Source organism: Hyaena hyaena, unplaced genomic scaffold (genome assembly GCF_003009895.1).
Source record: "Hyaena hyaena isolate Hyena2069 unplaced genomic scaffold, ASM300989v1 scaffold_6, whole genome shotgun sequence".
Classification (NCBI taxonomy): domain Eukaryota; kingdom Metazoa; phylum Chordata; class Mammalia; order Carnivora; family Hyaenidae; genus Hyaena; species Hyaena hyaena.
Genome location: NW_024080638.1, coordinates 4,917,045 through 4,936,698, shown reverse-complemented (window position 1 = coordinate 4,936,698; position 19,654 = coordinate 4,917,045). Strand labels below are relative to the sequence as shown.

The 19,654-nt window shown below is 39.7% G+C and overlaps 1 protein-coding gene across 1 annotated transcript in view; it reads left to right on the top strand.

The window, feature by feature from the left end:
- The window catches only part of SVEP1 (sushi, von Willebrand factor type A, EGF and pentraxin domain containing 1), a 191,645-nt gene that overhangs the window by 122,141 nt on the left and 49,850 nt on the right, over positions 1-19,654 (top strand). The window contains 8 exon segments of the mRNA XM_039239447.1: positions 345-468; positions 1,218-1,388; positions 2,389-2,562; positions 4,390-4,509; positions 5,929-6,105; positions 6,331-6,415; positions 7,614-7,805; positions 8,741-8,908. Coding sequence (XP_039095378.1) covers positions 345-468; positions 1,218-1,388; positions 2,389-2,562; positions 4,390-4,509; positions 5,929-6,105; positions 6,331-6,415; positions 7,614-7,805; positions 8,741-8,908 — 1,211 coding nt within the window.

Below are 19,654 nucleotides of genomic sequence, written 5' to 3'. Positions count from 1 at the left end.
AGTTTCCCCACATCTCAATCACAGGATACGAGAGAGTAAGGAATGGGGAACCTCTACAACACTTCAACAAACTGTAAAGCTTTAGACAAGAAATTCCGTGTGTAGAATTTCAGGATTTCTGGCAACTGACATATTTCGGAGAAGGAATGATGGGGTGGAGGAGAAAGAGGGAGGGAAGAGACTTACACGTTACCCCTGAAATCATACTATACAAAAGCCTCCTTCCCTGTTCCCTCCCGCCCTAAACTCTGTGAATGTTTCCAGTAGGACTAAATTAAGACCTAAGAACTCTGTCACATTGAAACAAGTAAGGTTTATCTAAAGACGTGTGTTTAAACTTTCAGGTGAAATCACTGGCTACCTCATGTCCAGAGGAACTCCGTAAAGGAAATGTGTTAGCCTGGGCTGATTTCCTGTCTGGAATTGTGGGGAAAGTGAAGATTGATGCCAAGAGCATATTCTGCTCCGGTTAGAATTTCTTTCTTCTATAGACAGCCATCCTTTGACCACTCCCGAGATTTTATGGCAAAAAGAAACAATTCAAAATTCCATGTTGATCAAAGAGTGTGTGCCTGTCAGTCTGTTGTTTAACTAGTAATTCATCTTCGTTCTAACCTATATCCAAAGGATTTATTTTTTAATTCTCAAATATGTGCTGTATAAGAGAGCACAAAATTCATTGTGGACATTTGTCCGATTCAACTTGGACAATGGTAAAAGATTAGGAAAATGGGACAAGAGGAGGGATACGATTAATTTTTGAAATGCCACCAAAGTCCTGCCCCCCTGTTTGGGATGGGGTACTCTCTCGACTCTGTACTTCCTAGTGGCCGTCTAGCGGCAGGTAGCATGAGGAGGAAAGCAATGGACGTTATAATCCATAGACTGACTAATCGTAAAATTCAGCGTATGTAAAGAAGTTCCGAAAGAGGTCCTAGAATTCATGGGTTTTGATAGATTTCATTAATATTTCTAAAATACCACTTTTTCCTTAAAAAAATATATTCAGCTGGACTCCGCTGAAGGAGGAAAAGTGGTTGACTCAAATAGTTTTTTCGAGTGATTTTGCCTGCCAGTGATCTGGTCACATGTTACCTTGTTTCAGTGCCAGTGGAGTGGCTCTAGGTGCTGGCACAACACACAATTTGAAACTCTTGGCCTAGTGATGGTGTCACAAGGTTGCTGACAAGCTGTGTGCCTTTGTTCTTTGCCCTCAGATTGCCCAACTTTAGAAGGAACGGTACCTCATCTGCGAACTGTATCGATGGACTTAAAGCCAGGCTCCAAAATCAGCCTGTTCTGTGATCCAGGCTTCCAGATGGTCGGGAACCCTGTGCAGTACTGTCTGAACCAAGGACAATGGACACAACCACTCCCTCACTGTGAACGTGAGCTGTCTTTGTTGAAGTCATTTCAGTAGCTCTTGAAAGATGTCAGACCATAAGAAATGTTTCAGGAGTGCTAGATAAAAGCTAAGTGCACCAGGGTAGCAAATACAGCAAATATTCATAGAATAGTTCCTTCATGCAATGATCTATGCTGGGTACCATGAGGGAAAGGGGTGATGAAAATCCAGAGAGACCACCCCTGTGGCTGTACCCCACATGCGACAGGGAACTGGATAGGAGAAAAAGACAGATCTGCGAGCTGGAGTCCAAAAGGAGATGGGTTATGGCCAGGTGGGAAATAGGAAACGATCTCTTGAGTGGGGCGCGTCCATTCATTTCTTTATTCAGCAATTTTAAAGCACCTACCATGTGCTAGACACAGGTCTGTGTTCTAGGGATGCTGCAATGGAAGAAAGTCTCTTTCATGGAGTTTACATTGGAGAAGGAGAGACAGAAAATAGCACATAAATATTGTTTCACTTATAGTAAATAAGAACAACAAGGCCCAGAAGTAAGTAAGGACTGTGGAGAAAAATAAAGCAAAGTAGGGAAATACAAAGTGAGGGATGGGCTGGAGGCAGACTATTGTTTTAGGTAGGGTGATCAGCAGAGTTTCTCCATAGCATCTATGCTCACTGACATATATATTCTATCTGTGGTTTGTTTCTCTACTCCAACTAGATAGGAAGCCCCACAGGGCTGAGGTTTATCTCTTTGGTTCATTACTGTAATGTTAGCACCTCTGGCAGGGTCTAGCAGGACCTTCATAAATATGTCTTCTTAATGAATGAAGTGCATGCCCGCTCTGGGCCAGACAGCACGCTAGATGCCGAGGGCACGGGCATGTCTACTACCTGTTCCCACTCCTAGAGGGCTCTCCATCTACGTTCTCGTGCAATGAAAAAGTCATGCTTAACTGAACTAATAGTTTAATATAAACAAAATAACCTTTGAGCATTTTGCTCCTAACGGAGTTCTGTTCTTCCTGGTCATGCTACAGGCATTAGCTGTGGGGTGCCGCCCCCTTTGGAGAATGGCTTTTACTCAGCCGAGGATTTCCACGCTGGCAGCACAGTGACGTACCAGTGCAGCAATGGCTACTATTTGTTGGGTGATTCGAGGATGTTCTGTACAGATAATGGGAGCTGGAATGGCATTTCACCATCATGCCTTGGTGAGATGAATCTTGGCAATTACTGTGTGCGTTTATACCAGCTCCATGGGAGACAGTCACTCCAAATCCCTGAGGCTCCCTTGTGACATTCCTTTGTTAACTTCATCTCAGCCCAAGAAACCCTGGGCAAGCCATAGTGACAAAGCAGCTGTCCCTAGAGGTGCCAAAAATGTTTTAAATTGTTACCAGGCTCAATATCAAGACTATTTTTCTCTCTCTGTTCTTCTACTTACCCACCTACTAACTGGGGAAATGGTGGGTTTTTTTGGGCGGGGAAGGGGGATCCTCTATAAATGTTTATTGAATGAATAGATGAATGAATGCCAAATTGATCCCCAAGCCACCTTGCTTCAGTCCACCCCAAATAATTCATCCTTAGTAAATCCAGTAGGCTCACTCAATTTAACCTATTTTCATGAAGCCAGGCTTCCAAGGTCCACACTAGTAGGCTTCTATCACACATACAGCGTCTCCGCCATGGGCGAGGAAAAACTCCCATTTATGTGGTGGAGCTAATTTTTTTTTTTCCATTTCTTAATTCTAAAATCTTTATCCAAACTAATGCTTGATTATTTAAATGGTTTTCTTGTTCCACACGTAATTTTTTTTTAATTTAAATTTTAGTTAATATACAGTGCAATATTGGTTTCAGGAGTAGAATTTAGTGATTCGTCACGTACATACAACACCCAGTGCTCATCCCAACAAATTCCCTCCTTAGTATCTATCACCCATCTAGCCCAGCCCCCACCCACCTCCCTCCATCAACCCACAGTTTGTTCTCTATCATTAAGTGTCTTTTGGGGTTTATTTCCCTCTCTTCTCTTTTTCCCCCCCTCCCATATGTCCATCTGTTTTGTTTCTTAAATTCCATATATGAGTGAAATGATATATTTGTCTTTCTCTGATTGATTTACTTCACTTAGCATAACTGCATTGTAGCTCCATCCATGTCATTGCAAATGGCAAGATTTTATTCTTTTTGATGGCTGAGTGATATTCCTGTGTGTGTGTGTGTGTGTGTGTGTGTGTGTGTGTGTGTACCACTTCTTTTTTTTCTTTCTGAATTGTTTTTATTTTTGCTAACAGGTGCTAATCTTTTTTCAAATTATAATTTATTGTCAAATTGGCTTCTATACAACACCCAGTGCTCATCCCAACAAGTGCCCTCTTCCATGCCCATCACCTACTTTCCCCTCTCCCCCACCTCCCATCAACCCTCAGTTTGTTCTCTATATTAAGAGTCTCTTTTGCTTTGCCTCCCTCCCTCTGTTTGTAACTTTTTTCCCCTTTCCCCTTCCCCCATGGTTTTCTGTTAAGTTTCTCAAGATCCGCATATGAGTAAAAACATATGGTATCTGTTTTTCTCTGACTGACTTATTTCACTTAGCATAATACCCTCCAGTTCCATCCATGTTGCTGCAAATGGCCAGATTTCATTCTTTCTTATTGCCAAGTAGTATTCCATTGTATGTATAAACCACATCTTCTTTATCCATTCATCAGTTGATGGACATTTGGGCTTTCTCCATAGTTTGTTGTTGATAACGCTATCAATGTTGAGGTGCATGTACCCGTTCAAATCTGTACTTTTGTATCCTTTGGGTAAATACCTAATAGTGCAATTGCTGGATTGTAGAGTAATTCAGAAATAGTAGCTTTAATTGTATATCTGCAATGTGATCATTATTCCTAGAATTAAATTTTATAAAAATATATACAGCATTATATGTCAAGCAATATGTAATGATTTAAACATAAAAGCAAATGTTTAATACATAAGAAAAATCAATCCACTTCACTACCTGTAAGCTGTCTTCATCGTAGATGTTGACGAATGTGCAGTTGGGTCAGATTGTAGTGAGTATGCTTCCTGCCTGAATACAAATGGATCCTACATTTGCTCATGTATCCCACCCTACACAGGAGATGGCAAAAACTGTGCAGGTAACTAGTACGTGCATAACTGGGGAGTTTATTCATGTTTCATGTAAATATATATGTGTGTTATTTAAAACTACAACAATATTTCAAATGTATGTTACTGAAAAATACAACAATATTTTCAAGTTCAAAGGACAGGTGGAGAAGATAAACCATCTTTAAAAAGAAACATTAAGTACCAACTAATGGAGCTTTAGATTAGCATTGTGCCGTGCCCGACTTCCCAGTCTCTGAAAAACAAAAACCAACTGTATTGCCAGAATATTGAAGCAATATCTACATAGTATGAGAATAATAAAGGGGATTTAGAACTATAATCACTGGCCTCTACTGCCCTAATCAGAGCAAAGAAGACACTTAAGCCATCAGTATCTTTCCTCCGCCTCAGCCACACAGAATTATGTCCTTGGAAAAAGGGACATCTTGCCTTATCACATCCCTATGTTTTGTGATAACTTTGATAAAATGAGCCCATCCCTCCATCCACTGATGCCTTTCTCTATTTGTTGTGAGAAACCAACTCCCAGAAAATAGTATGACAGAAAGTAAAGAGGAATTCTCAAAATCAGGTCTTATAATGGCGTTTACTTTTTGAGCGGCTTTAAGCCCTTGACTTCCATAGCCAGAATGACCTTTAGAAAGATTGAATCAATATATCTTCCTTTTTTGAGAATTCAGGTATTATATTTACTCCTATCCAACTCTAGCCCCAATTATCCCTTTAACTTATATCTCTTCCTAGAAGTGGTGACCAACTTCAAATTTGCACATAGGAGACGACTCTGCTCCTTAGCCTGTTTGGAAAGGGAGTTTGGGAACTTTTCTCAAATATGCTTAAGTATTGCCTTTTATCAATTTGAGAGAAAGCCAATTGCTCTTAAAAAGTAGGTTTGAGGTTGGAGAGGTAGGAGGAGCTAACATTCTTCTAATAAATGCCCTGGCACCACCACTACTTCCCCAATAAACAGCTCCCTTTCAGCCAGATAAGTTTTGTATATTTTTGTTATTCGTGGGTGTTTCAAAATATTGTTTGAATGCCTATTAAATACATGTTCTGTGGGCTTCCTGGGTGGCTCAGTTGGTTGGGCATCCAACTCTTGATTTCTGCTCAGGTCATGATTCCGGGGTTGTGGGATCAAGCCCTGCATTGGGCTCCATGCTGGATGTGGGGCCTGGTTAAGAATATTTCTCTCTCTCTCTGCCCCTTCCCCATTCGCTTGCTCTCTCTCTCTCTCTCTCTCTGTGAAAAAAAAAAAAATATGTCCAGAGTATCCCAGACCTTCATGCATCTCCCTTCAAAAACTGTTTTTCCAAAAGATTTAACTGGTACTTTCACGGTAATGAAACTCTTCTGCTGTGAGACCTTGCATGGTTGTGTGAACACCACTTATTGCCCCACAAAAACTTGTTCTTCCTTTTAAGAACCTATAAAATGTAAGGCTCCAGGAAATCCAGAAAATGGCCACTCTTATGGTGAGACTTATACAGTGGGCGCTGAAGTCACATTCTCTTGTGAAGAAGGATACCAGCTGATGGGAGTAACCAAAATCACATGTCTGGGGTCTGGAGAATGGAGTCATCTGCTACCATATTGTGAAGGTATGTTTAGTAAACTTGCTATGTTCACAGCCTTTGGCTGTACTAGAGATTTAAAGTATAGAAATGTCACATGTTAAGTTGTATCAATATTCTTCGTATTTAAAACCCAACTATTAGGTTCATCTTTAAATGTGACAAGATAACCTAGAGCTGCCTTGAACTTTCAGAGATTTGTGTACACACTAGAAAAAAAAACAGTACTTTCTTTGTTTTTCCACCTTTAAGCTGTTTCCTGTGGTGTACCAGTCATTCCAGAAAATGGTGACTTTGATGGCTCTGTATTTACCTATGGCAGTAAGGTAACATATCGGTAAGTGTGTACTGGATTAAAACTACATTGTAGGTGGCCTGCCATGGCTCAGTCAGTTAAGCCTCCAGCTTCAGCTCAGGTCAAGATCTAGCAGTTCATGGGTCTTGAGCATTGACTTCAGCTCAGGTCATGATCTTGCAGTTCGTGGGGTCAAGGCCCATGTCAGGCTCTGTGTTGACAGCTCGGAGCCTGGAGCCTGCTTCAGAGTTTGTGTCCCCCTCTGATGTTCTGTCTCTCTCTCTCTCTCTCAAAAATAAATAAACATTAAAAAATTTTGTTTAAACTACCTTGTAGAAGTTGTTGATGACATGCTGGCTATGATAAAATGCTAAAAGAAAAGGAGAAGAAGAATCCCAGAGGATGTTTTTGAATTCACATGGTATTAATTGAATTACATCTTGTATGAAGACATCTAATTTAATAACCTAATGGGTAATCCTAACTAGAATCCTTAAATCCTTTGACCAGTCACGTATTCTTGTCACCAGCATCCTTGAGGTGTTCTGAGAATGGATGTCGGAGAGGAAGTGGCCTCTGTGGAAGAAGATGTGGTGGCGGTGGCACTGCCAATGGATGTCGGAGAGGAAGGCCCTGCAGGCTGAGGAATATTCTTGGTTAGAAACTGGATCTTTGTCTCCAGATCCAGTATCTCAGGCACTTGTGCCAAACCAGACCATTCTCAAATTAGGAATTGTCTCTTTGCAGCTACTAACCCATGGCACAAACTGGAGGCAAGCCAAATCCTTTATTTTTCTACTTACCACTCAGCAAGGTCCCTGTGGGAAGACGTACAATATTCAACCTTGAAAAAATATAATTTCAAAGCATTATTTCTTTTTTTTTTTAAATATTTTTATTTATTTCTAGGAGAGAGAGAGACAGCGTGAACAGGGGAGGGTCAGAGAGAGAGGGAGACAGACTCTGAAATAGGCTCCAGGCTCTGAGCCGGCAGTCAGCACAGAGCCTGACGCGGGGCCCGAACCCACGAACCGCGAGATCATGACCTAAGCGAAAGTCGGACGCTTAACCGACTAAGCCACCCAGGCGCCCCCAAAGCATTATTTCAGTAGGGGAAAAAAAGAACTTTTTCAATGAATTGTAAAGTGTAAATCCTCAATATTTTTAAAGGCTCTGGTGCTAATAAAATTATGCAAAATAAGACAGATTATATTCAATAATCTTCCTTTGTCTTCTTCAGGTGTAATAAAGGATACACTCTGTATGGTGCTAGAGAATCATCCTGTCTTGCTAGCGGTTCTTGGAGTCATTCTCTTCCTGTGTGTGAACTGGTCAAGTGTTCTAGCCCCGAAAACATAAATCATGGGAAATACGTTTTGAGCGGGCTTACCTACCTTTCTACTGCGTCATATTCATGTGAGAGTGGATACAGGTAAAGTCCATGGGCACCAGCCAAGCTGCCTAAAATACCCTGTTACTCATCAGTCACTCAGTAGGTTTCATTTGTATATGACTAGATGACAAGTTTCTAAATGTAAAAGATAGTCCCAGATTTGTATGCTTCCTGAAAACTAGTTTATAGTGCTAGGAATACCTCAGGAAGTATTCCACCTAACTTTGACTCTGGGAGCTCTAGTTCAGTCACTGTAAACATTGAGTCATTAAACACAAAAGCAAAAAGCGTTTGTGAAGCAAAATACAATATCTGGATTGGGGGGTGGTAAATAACTTAATTGCATGGGATTTTCCAAAACGCATGTCAAGGTAAGGGCCCGGGTTCTTAATACTGTTAAGAGGTTGATGTGATTAATGGTATGTAAGGGTGTGTGTGTGTGTGTGTGTGTGTGTGTGTGTGTGTGTGTGTGTGTTCAAACAGAAGGGACAATAGAGAGAGGCTGTAGTCAGAAACTTGGCCAACAGGATCTGAGGTGAAACAGATCCAGCGAACAGAGAATAGTGATACAGTCAGAATCAGGGTAGCAAGCAAAGTTGGGTAAGCCAGGCCCTTGGGATGCAAGGTTTGTGAAATCAAAGGAAGACCAGAGGTCAGAGTCATAAGCAACACAAGTTCAGATGTCCAGGCTCTTGACAGACAATGCCCTCTGGCCTCAGTTACCGGGGCTTCCTGAGTGTTTACCTCAATTACTGCTGGATCCCAACCCCTTCTCATCCAGGTAACTTATTGGCGAGGTCTGGAGTGCCCTATAGCCCTGCCAGTGAGCACATCTTATTTTGCAGCTGACACTCTAAGCCCATTCATTATTATAAACACCCTGGAGCCGGCCCAGTTTTCCCTTGCTTTTATATACTTCTCTCCATAGCAGTGAATACTAGACAATGAAAGAGTGGCATCATTCTTTCCTGTAGCTTACAGGGCCCTCCTGTCCTTGAGTGCTCTGCATCAGGCAGCTGGGACAGAGCGCCACCTACCTGCCATCTCGTCGTCTGCGGAGAGCCGCCGGCAATCAAAGATGCTGTCATCACTGGGAACAACTTCACTTTTGGGAACACTGTCACTTACACCTGCAAAGAAGGGTGAGTAACCCTATGGGGGAAAGACACATTGGGAGCCTTGAGGGAGTAGATGCGCCCCAGCGGTGGAGATGGGCTCCATTGCACACTAAATTAAATTTCTTGGCAGCCAAAGCCAGAGAGAGTTTTATGCTCTTGTTTCCTGACCACAGAAAGGGAGCATAGTCTTCTGTGGGAACAGTCTTTTCCTGGAATTAGGGTGATTTATCAAATTAGGCCTTGAATAATGGATATTGGGCAATGCAATGGAAAATATCTTCATAGTTTGCTTAGAGATGAGAAAAACACATTTAAATAGGCATTCGTATATTTATCTTCTGCAGACCTGAAGTCACAGCATAATGATGACATGTCTACAGAGACAAAAGATAATAAAGTTCAGGTTTTTATATTTTTAATGATCTCATTTCATTCAGAGAGAAAATTTGAAAAATAAGGAGGCATATTACCTCACAAAAACTGTGGAAATACAGAGAGAGGGAAGGCTCCCTCTGGGAGGGTGGTCTGCTTGGGTCCCCAGACAGGGGAAGTGAAGGATAATCCCGGGTCATCTGACTTGCATTTCATTGCTTATTCCCCCCCATGCTTCTGCAATAAATATCCTCACCATTAATAGTGCTTTCGTGCTCCAGATTTACCACAGGTGTTTTTCACACAGTTGGAAACAGCAACAGCAGAAGAGTTGCCACTTTCTGGATTTGCATCTCAGCTCCATCATTCACTGCGTGGCTTTGGGGAAAATCTCTGGGCTTCGATTGTCCTACATAAAAATAATCTCATTAAAGGCTCATACTTCTTATGGATGCTGTGAGGAATAAAATGGTATCATGCCTAGCCTAATCAGAAAAAATAATACTTAGGGGCGCCTGGGTGGCTCAGCTGTCTGGGCATCTGACTTTGGCTCAGGTTATGATCTGTCTGTGGGTTCAAGCCCTGTGTCAGGCTCTGTGCTGACAGCTTGGAGCCTGGAGCCTGCTTCAGATTCTGTGTCTTTCTCTCTGTCCTTCCCCACTCGTGCTCGGTCTGTCTGTCTGTCTCTCTCTCTCAAAATAATAAACATTAAAAAAATTTTTTAATTAAAACAAAAAAACTTAATTCACCAATCTTTGCCATTATTATGACTGGAGCACAAATGAGAGGGAACTTTCTATTCTACTATAAAACTTGAAGTTCACTTCATCTGGGTAGAAGACAGTCCTGGTAATATAGGACTGCCAGCAGGTGGCGACAATATTTTTTTGCAAAAAGCTCCTAAGAGTCAAACACTTGAATAAATAGCTAATGGAGATCCCAAATCTTAACACCTTCTTAAGTGAAAAAGAAACCTTTAATATTAAAATGGGGAATGGATGAAATAGGTGAAGGAGATTAAGAGTAAGCTTATTTTGATGAGCACTGATTAATATATAGAATTGTTGAATCACTATATTGTACACCTGAAGCTAATATAACACTGTATGTTAACTCTACTAGAATGAAAGTTAAATAAGTAAATAAAATGTCAGTGTAGGGTTTAACTTTTGATGGCCGCATCTCTATCTCTCCACTATGTATTGACCCATTTAAAAACTGCTTCCTAATGGACTGCGCAGGACTATTTGAGATTAGTCATTTCTGTGTTTGTGAAATCTTATCAAATAAACATAAACATTCCAAATACTAGGTAGATACTGACAACCTCTGGGGTTCTTTTCCTAATTAAAAAAGTAATGCATTATTGCCATGTAAACCTAGAAAATGAAAATTACGTTTTAAAAAATTACCCAAAGATAGGGGCGCCAGGGTGGCTCAGTCGGTTAAATGCCAGACTTCAGGTCGGGTCATGATCTCATGGTTTGTGAGTTCAAGCTCCACATTGGGCTCTGTGCGGACAGCTCATAGCCTGAGGCCTGCTTCGGATTCTGAGTCTTCCTCTCTCTCTGCCCCTCCCCCACTCACACGCTTTTCTCTCTCTCCTTCTCAAAAATAATAAATAAACATAAAAAATGTTTTAATTACCCAAAGGTACATGGTGGTAGCTTCCTGTATTTCTTCCCAGAATTTTGTCTACAAATATTTTTAAATATTAAAGCTCATGCTATAGATACAAATTTACATTTTCTTTTCTTTATAAATCATTCACCTAAAATATATCATAAGAGCTCTGAGGCTGCCTAATGTTAACTCTATATATTATATAAGAGTTTTATCAAAAGAAGCACTACATGCAGTAATAAAAATTACAACAAATCCGTACATTCGTAGAGGGTTTACATTCCTCAGAGGACTTTCACATGAATTATCTCATGCATTCCCTTCTGCAAGGGAGGTTTGGCAGAATAAATAGTATTCCAACTTTATAGTTAAAACATGAAGGTATTGGGCCACATTATCTTACATATTCCGTCTGGTTTAGGCAAGTAGACACTCTGTGGGAGATTTCTTCTCATCGAAAAGATGGAAGTCAAATCTACCCACCTAAATCACATAGCTGTTAGACAGTCTGAGAACAGTTTTAAGAAAATGTTTTAAATATACATGAAGTGCTATGTGGGAAAATGGCTTTATCATTTTTTCTATCACCATTATTGAATATACAGTGATAATATTTTAATAATTTAGGGGGCAGCTATCTTAAATAGTTGAGCAAATTAATAGAAAGTACCTGCAGTCGCAAATCACTGCCCACCTACATTTTGTTCTAAACAAAAGAAATCAATAACTATTAGAGAGTTTCATGTTTTTCTGAAAGTAAAACTTTGGGCAAGAGGAAGAACATTGATCCTTTGGATACATCTCTCCACCGTGGGATGCTACAAGAAGGGCCAGACTAGAAAGAAAGACTTTGTACGCCTCTTTTGTCTGGCCAAATGGCTAATGAAACATTTGAAATATAAAGAAAACCACAAAAAGTAATTAATTAATCTCTATTTAAAATTACCTGGGCATCCGTTCTTGAGAGACAGGTACATATTAAATTTTTTTGCCGTAGTTATTATAGCTTTCTTTTCATAAATACAGTATAAAGTAAAAATAATACAGTAAAATACATCAAATATAACAAGAAGCCATCCTCATCACTTTCCCACTCTTCCTGAAGTTACAAATATGCATTTTCCCTTTATTCCATATGTATGTTTCCACAAGTGTTCTATTGATTTATGTGTTTTAATTTCTGAATATGCCTCTTAGTACCCTAACCGTCCTTTTGAAGCTGAGTTTTGCTTTTCATGTGTTTTACACTTTTTTCTATTGATATATATGAATCAACAGAATTCATTTTAACTACTGTATGGTATTCCCTTGGAAGAATGAGCTGTCTATAAGTTACCCATTTCTCTCCTGGTAGAAGGTTAATTTGTTTCCATTTTATTTGCTGATTTAACGGCTCTAAAGTAAATATCAGTTGCACATGTTTCTTGGTACATATTAAGTGAGACTGTTTCTGGCTCAGACACCAAGAATTGGAGTTGTGTCATGAAATATGCATATTTTAAACTTCAGGAGATATTACTTGATATCTATCCATTGTTTACTTTATATTTTGTTTTGTGTTTGTGTCAAATTTGAGAAGTTGTCCATACCCTGAGGTCATACTGAATATCTTTGCCTTTCTTCTGAACAACTCCATGATCTTGGAAAGCACTAATAGCTTCTATCTCCCCTCTCATCTTAAATGTCTTATCACTGTATTTTATTTCCCTCTTACTTTACAACTTTCCAAATTAGTCATTTTTGAAAATAGGCAATGCTTATTTAGATTTACTCACATTTATTGATCTCTTCATCACCATTGCTTCTTACATCCCGTTCCTTCTTTTGAGTTTAATATTTCTATTTCCTAAAGAATCTCCTTTATGTGTCTTTTTCCACTAAACGTATGTTCTACAGTCTTTGTCTAAAATAATAGCACTTTACCTTTGCTCTTGAATTATAGTTTAGCTGGGTAGACAAGCCTACACTAATTGTTTTTTTCCATAGACATTTTTGAAAATACTGTTCCACTGCCTTATGACTACTCATGCTGCTATTGAGGATTCCGTCCTCAGTCTGTTTGGGGTTCTTATCCAGGGGCAGTGTTGCCCACCAGGAACATCTGACAATGTCCGGAGACATTTTTGGTTGTCACAGTTGAGGGGAAGGTGCTCCTAGCTCTTATGGATAGAGTCTGGGGATGCTGCTGAACAGCCTGTAATGCACAGAACAGCAGCCACCACACAAACCAATACATCAGTAGTGCTGAAACTAAGAAACTCTAAATTGTTGTTCCACTATAAGTAGTATCTCTTCCCTTTGGCTTTTTTTTTTTTTTTTTTAATATGCCTTTGTTGTTTTGGTGCTTCCTTATGATATGACTAAAATTGTGTTTATTGTCATTCATCTTGTTCAGGACTCATTGTACTTCTTACCTCTGAAAATTCATAGCTTTCACCAATTTTGGAATATTCTCAGCTATTTTCACTTCAAATATTCCCTCCTCTTCACTTTCACTTTTCTCTATTTCATTAAGTCTTATGTGTTGGATCTTTTCTTTCTCCGTGTGTTTATTAGTCTGTCACATTTTCCATCTGTTTATAAACTCGGGCTGCAGCTTGGGTAATTTTCTCACGTATATCATCTATTTTGCAGTTTCTACTGTCATCTGCTTTTAAATGTGTCCATTAATTTTAAAAAAATTTTACTTTATATATTTTTGCTTCTAGAATTTATATTTATTTTTCAAGTATTTATTTTTAAATAGTCTCGTCCTTTTATCATAGGATATTGCATCTTTTTGTGCTTAATTAATTCAACATACTTATTTAATACAATTTTTTAATGTTAGATCTTTTTTACTCTCTCAATTTATTGGTACTCTCATCTTGCTGTTTGTTCTGCCTGCTGACTGATTCATGATGGAAAACATGCTCACGTATGTTTTGTAATTTCATATTGTGTCCTTATAATAAGCAAAACTTGTTTTATCTCTAACAATTCCTTATGGTTTAAGTATGTGGATTGAAGGCTTTCCGTAATAAAGTCAATAGTATAAATTCTAACATCAAGTCCACATGAGATGAAACCCAGGGACTGCTACCATAGCAGGGACTTTATTTACCCACCCAGAGCCCCAGAAAATACAGAGATCTATCTCACTAGGTGGAATTTTTTCTAGTGAATATCCTTTCAATGGATGTTCTTGTAGGACAGAGATCCATGTCAGAGACTTAGCTATTACCCTGTTTCAACTCCAAAGTCATATTTCCTACCATCTCTTCTTCCTTTCCCTGTCCAACCCCATGGCAATTGCAGCATCCGGTCACAGGCTTACTTCTCTGCTAATTCCCTCTTGATTTATGGTGTATGCATAACTTTTGTTATATTCTGCTGAGTATGATATAGGGAAGGTTTTCAGACTATGGCATGGCCAGAAGTAGAAATTCGCACTCTCCACTTCTTTTCTGTTTCTTCCCCCAAGGAATCGGTTGGCATGGGCTAGCATGTACTGTGTCTTCCAGGATGGCATCACTGTGTTCAAGTCATGGCTTTTGTGCAGTGAGTCTGTCTTGCTGTCTCCTTCTGCTTCCCAGGATGCTATTGGCTTGATATGAGGATTGGGGCCTCTTTCCCTCTCCAGCCGCCTCAACTCCCACTGCCCTGCACACTGTGTGAGCCACCGAGGCCTGCTTATTGAGCCCACATATGCACATTTCTTGCTTCGGTCTCCACATTGTTTCTTCTCATATTGGTGTTGTGCTTTGTACAGAGCTTTTCTTGAAATAAGGGGGAGAGAACTGCTCTCGACTATAGGATGGAAGAGCAAATACTTTAGGAGACAGGAGTAGTAAGATGAATGTCAGGGGAAGAAAAAAAGCAAGAAGTGCATTTCTGCCTCCTGCCCCAAAATTGGCCTTCAAGATTTACCTTTTGTGAAAATACTGGGCTGGAAGTTTTCAGCTGTCTGCCCAGATGAATAAAATGGTAACTTGTCTTCCATTTTCCTTTTTATCCTTATGTGTCTATTCTTTTGATAAGAAGCTCAGAGGAAAGGAAGAGTTGTTTGATATCTTAAATTTCTCATAGAATGTTCCTTTTGATTCTTCTTTAATTGTATAGATTTTTAAGTGCAATTACTGAATATACTAAGATAAAAATTTTGATCATTTTTAATTGAAAACAGAATTAACTGCTGATGGGGATTTATACTTTCTATTGCTCCTGTTAAATTGCAGCTCTTTACATATCTAGTGTGCTGCTATTTTAAGGCTCTTTTAAGGCTCTTCTTTTATTTTTAAAAAATTTTTTTAATGTTTTATTTATTTTTGAGAGAGAGAGAGAGAGAGAGAGCATGAGCAGGGGAGGGTCAGAGAAAGAGGGAGACACAGACTCTGAAACAGGCTCCAGGCTCTGAGCTAGCTGTCAGCACAGAGCCTGACGCGGGGCTCGAACCCACAAACTATGAGATCATGATCTGAGCTGAAGTTGGACACTTAACCGACTGAGCTACCTAGGCGCCCTAAGGTTCTTCTTTTAAAAAGAGAAGAGCTAATAATCCTCTGGGGAGCTCTCTCATAAAGCTTCATACAGGCTCATTAGTAGTCTTCCACTCACTGTGTGAATCAAATCACTGAAAATTGCATCTGAAGATTACCCTGCCCATTTTCAAAGAATTTTTCAGTATTTTCCCAGAAATACGCTAACGAATTACAGCAAATTCATCCTGAAGTATGTCACTCTATGGCATCACTGGAGTATCAGTGGGCCATTTTTCCTTGGAATTATGGAGTAAAATAATTTGTGGGCCCTGATTTTTAAATAATAGTCTACAATAATGTCCCCAGTATCTCTTGAATGAGAATAGAAAACGTCACCAAATATTAAATATACCAGCATTTTAGATTTGTGCCAATTTCAATTTTCCTGCTTTGCTGGCCAACAGTTAGAGGGTGTGTGGCATCATCTGTACGAAACTGTATCGTGTTTTAAATGATTCTTTTAAACAAATGAGCAGGTAAAATATGTTCCCCAGAAATCATAACACAACTTCAGAGCCCTAACATAAGGAAGTAATGCAGCAGTTGGATCAGAGACCAGTTATGCTTCAATCTAGCCAGTAGCTAACAATTCCTCTTTTTTTTTTTTTTTTTTTTTTTTTTTTTTTTTTTTTTTTTTTTTTTTTTTTTTTTTTTTGGAAAATATAGCCTTCTTTAGCATCTTGAAAGACTACCAGACATGTTTTGGAAGGTTGTATTTTTGTTTCTATTTTATTTTATTATTCTATTCTATTCTATTCTATTCTATTTTGAAAGAGAGGGTGCACTTGAGTAGTGGAGCAGCAGAAAGAGAGGGAGAGAAATTCAAGCAGGCTCCACACTGTCAGCGCAGAGCTCCATGTGGGGCTCAAGCATGACTTCAGCTGAAATCAAGAGTCAGACGCTTAACTGACTGAGCCATCCAGGTACCCCAGAAGATAGTTTGTTTTTTTTTTAAAAACAAACCTCAATCCCCGTCTTTATTGAATATTTTATCTAGTCTCAAGTACTGGCTTTCATTCCACCTCTTGAAACCGCTCAGTGTAAATCTCTCCGCACCTCTGAAATGCCAGCCATTCAAGTTTTCGTAGCTTGGTCCTGAGGTTCTCCCATAAAGGGATCATTAGAGTTAATGAGGAGGTTTCAGTAAAAGATCCCAGCCCTTCACACATCTCCTGACTGAGAAAGGGCACAGGGAGACAGATATTTCAGCCAGCTCAGCCTCCCGTCTGCATGTCTTCCTCTTAAATGGATGTGGTTCTAAGCCTGTTCCTCTCAGAGTCACTCTCTCAGCCTATTTTGTAGGTCTGTAGTCCATTTCCAGTCTTGGTACCCAAAGCCGAATGCGCACTGACACGTGCAAATTTGCATATAGCAGAGATAAAAATGCCAAATCAAGAGGCTGACACATACATGCAAAGATAAGAATTCATTTCATTTCTCTTCTCTTTCTAAATAACTGAGTTTCTAGAAATGCAGTCATCCTTTAAGGGTGTCAACATTGACTCATTCAACTTACATTCAATGAAACGCCAAAGACTTTCATATTGGCCATCACCAAGCCGGGTTTTCCATTTGTGCAGTTTTACTTTACTGTGCATGTGCAGGACCTTTCCCTCTTATCTTTGTTAAGTCTTATTCTGTAGTTAGAAACATTGAACTGGACTATAAAAACCCTTATCCCCCACCCTAAAGTTATGTGTTGTTTATAAACTGATGGACAGTGGGGACTAAGGACAGAGTTTTATGGCATTCACAAGATATGAAACTCCCAACTTGCTTACTTCTATGAATCCGTGCTCTTTGGGTCATCCAGTTAATAAACCACTTCAGTATCTTTCTGTTCTAGTGACATTTTGTCTGTTAAAACCTTCTGAGTGTCCTTGTAAAAGACACTGTCAAAAACTGTTTTCTGTTCACCTGTGCCTGCCTCATCTTTACCCATCAACCATCACAACCCGTCAAAACACACAAGATCCTCGTGATCGCCACTTCCTTCTTCAGGGGTTCATCTGCCATTCCTAACTAACTGTGAGTTCCCAGAATGCCCCACCCATATCATACTCCTGGTCCTTTGTTCATGTTACTTTTCAGCCTTGAGTGACTCCTCTGCTCATCTTCTTTGATGATTCCTCTCAAAAGCCATTTCAATAGGGAAGCCTTTCCTCCCCTTCCCATTTTTCAGGTAGAATCAACCGTTTCTCCTTTAAGCAACTGCTTTAGGTGTGAAGGGGCCTACAGTACACCAGGCAGTGGATGGAGTAAGGAAGACAGCCTGGACACAGATGCATAAAACAAGCAAATGCATTAGCTTTGCATTGTGTATGAAGGAAGTAATTCTAGCACATAGCATGGTCCTTAAGAATTCTTTAATGAAGGACTAGAAGCTGACTGAGAGTCATAAAGGAAAGTTAAGGTCTTAGGTCAGAGAAAGAGGTAGTGTGGGTTCCAAGAAATTATGGAGAGTGTTGAAAATTCATTCTTAAAATTCATTTATTCATTATATATGTATTTGGTGGTAATCTTCCACTACTTTACAGAAGAGCTTACTTTACAGAAGAGCTTTGCTGTGATTTGGCATTAGGGAAGAGTAGTTGGTAGAGATTTTCCTGAAGATCAGGGGTCAGAGGCCTAACAAAATGCTGCCAAATTGCTACACACAATTTTTGTATTCTTAAGAGGCTTTGAAGAATAAGGAAGTTTCTGGAGGCAGATGCTCTGAGGCAGATGCCTCAGAGTAGCTGGTCCCATGAAATAAAGGAATTATTTTATAAATGGCACAATGGATCCTAATAAATCGCAGGTGCCTCAGGTGATATCTGTGAGCTTCTGCCAATGAACTGATGCTCGCAGCATCCAGGGACCCGTGAAAGCAATGATGCACGGTTCAAAGTGCACAAAGGATGTAAATTGTGCTATAAAAATATAAAACATCAGGAGCCTCTACAAATAGGACTTCTACTCAGAGCACATTCTACACAGGAACAGTGAAATCTGAGCACTCAGACCTGGGATCATAGATTTTTAAATTATATATAATAATAGATATTTTTATTATATAGTATTTATTATATATGATTATATTATATGATATAATTGTATTAAATTATACATATTTATAATAATGTATATTTTATATATTATCTTTGTGTACTTACCTGTATCCTCCTAGACAGAAGCCATCTGAACACTTAATTAAGTTTGATTTCTAGTAGAAAGAGCAGAGCTTATCCATAACAATGAACTGAATACAGCAGATCCTAACTAGACACTGCATTTAGTCGTTGGGGACATCTGTGAGTGTTTTGAGACCACTTTCGTCCATAACATATGTGGCTGGAAGCAAGGGAGATGCACAGGTGTCTGCTGATGCTCTTTCGTTTTCTCTTTGATCTTGTTTCCTACAGATTTCATGAATTTTGACCGTGAGGGTGCAGGGATTCCAACCTCTCTATCATAGCAGATCCCTCATAAAACCAAAAGGGACCTCAGGGGAAATGTTTGCTGACTAATGACTTGAGCCTCTCTGTTGAAGGGTGGGTCAAATAATTTGTGCTAGTGACACTGCAGTACAGTTTCCATGGGACACCCGCAAATTATGATCCACCTCATTTTAAAAAGAAAAAGGAAGGGAAACAGAACAATGTCAGGGAAAAGGCATAAGTGTTGGAATGTAGAGAATCAAATTCAGATTCTTAACTCTGCTGCTTGCAGCCGTGTGACTCCAGACAGGTCTTTCAACCTGTGGAACTACCATTAACTCATTTGTAAAATGAAGAAATTAATATGTCTAAGCAGGATTAAGTGCCAAATTATTTTAGTCCTCTTATCCTTCGTTAGTAGCAAAATGATGGACTGATCAGGTGTTAGACATTCCTTTATTTTTTTAAAGCTTATTTATTTATTTGGTGGGATGCAGAGGGAGAGAGGGGAAGAAAATCCCAAGCAGACTCCACACTGTCAGTGCAGAGCCCAGTGAGGGACTTGATCCCACAAACCACGAACTCACAACCGGAGCTGAAATCAAGAGTTGGACATTCAACTGACTGAGCCACCCAGCTGCCCCAGACATTCCTTTAAAACTCTGTATTTTTCCCTTCATAAAAAAGTGAGAATCAAGATAAAGATGACTCCGGGGGCACCTGGGTGGCTCAGCTGGTCGAGTGTCTGACTTTAGCTCAGGTCATGATCTCACAGTTCGTGGATTTGAACTCCGTGTCAGACTCTGTGCTGACAGCTCAGAGCCTATAGCCTGCTT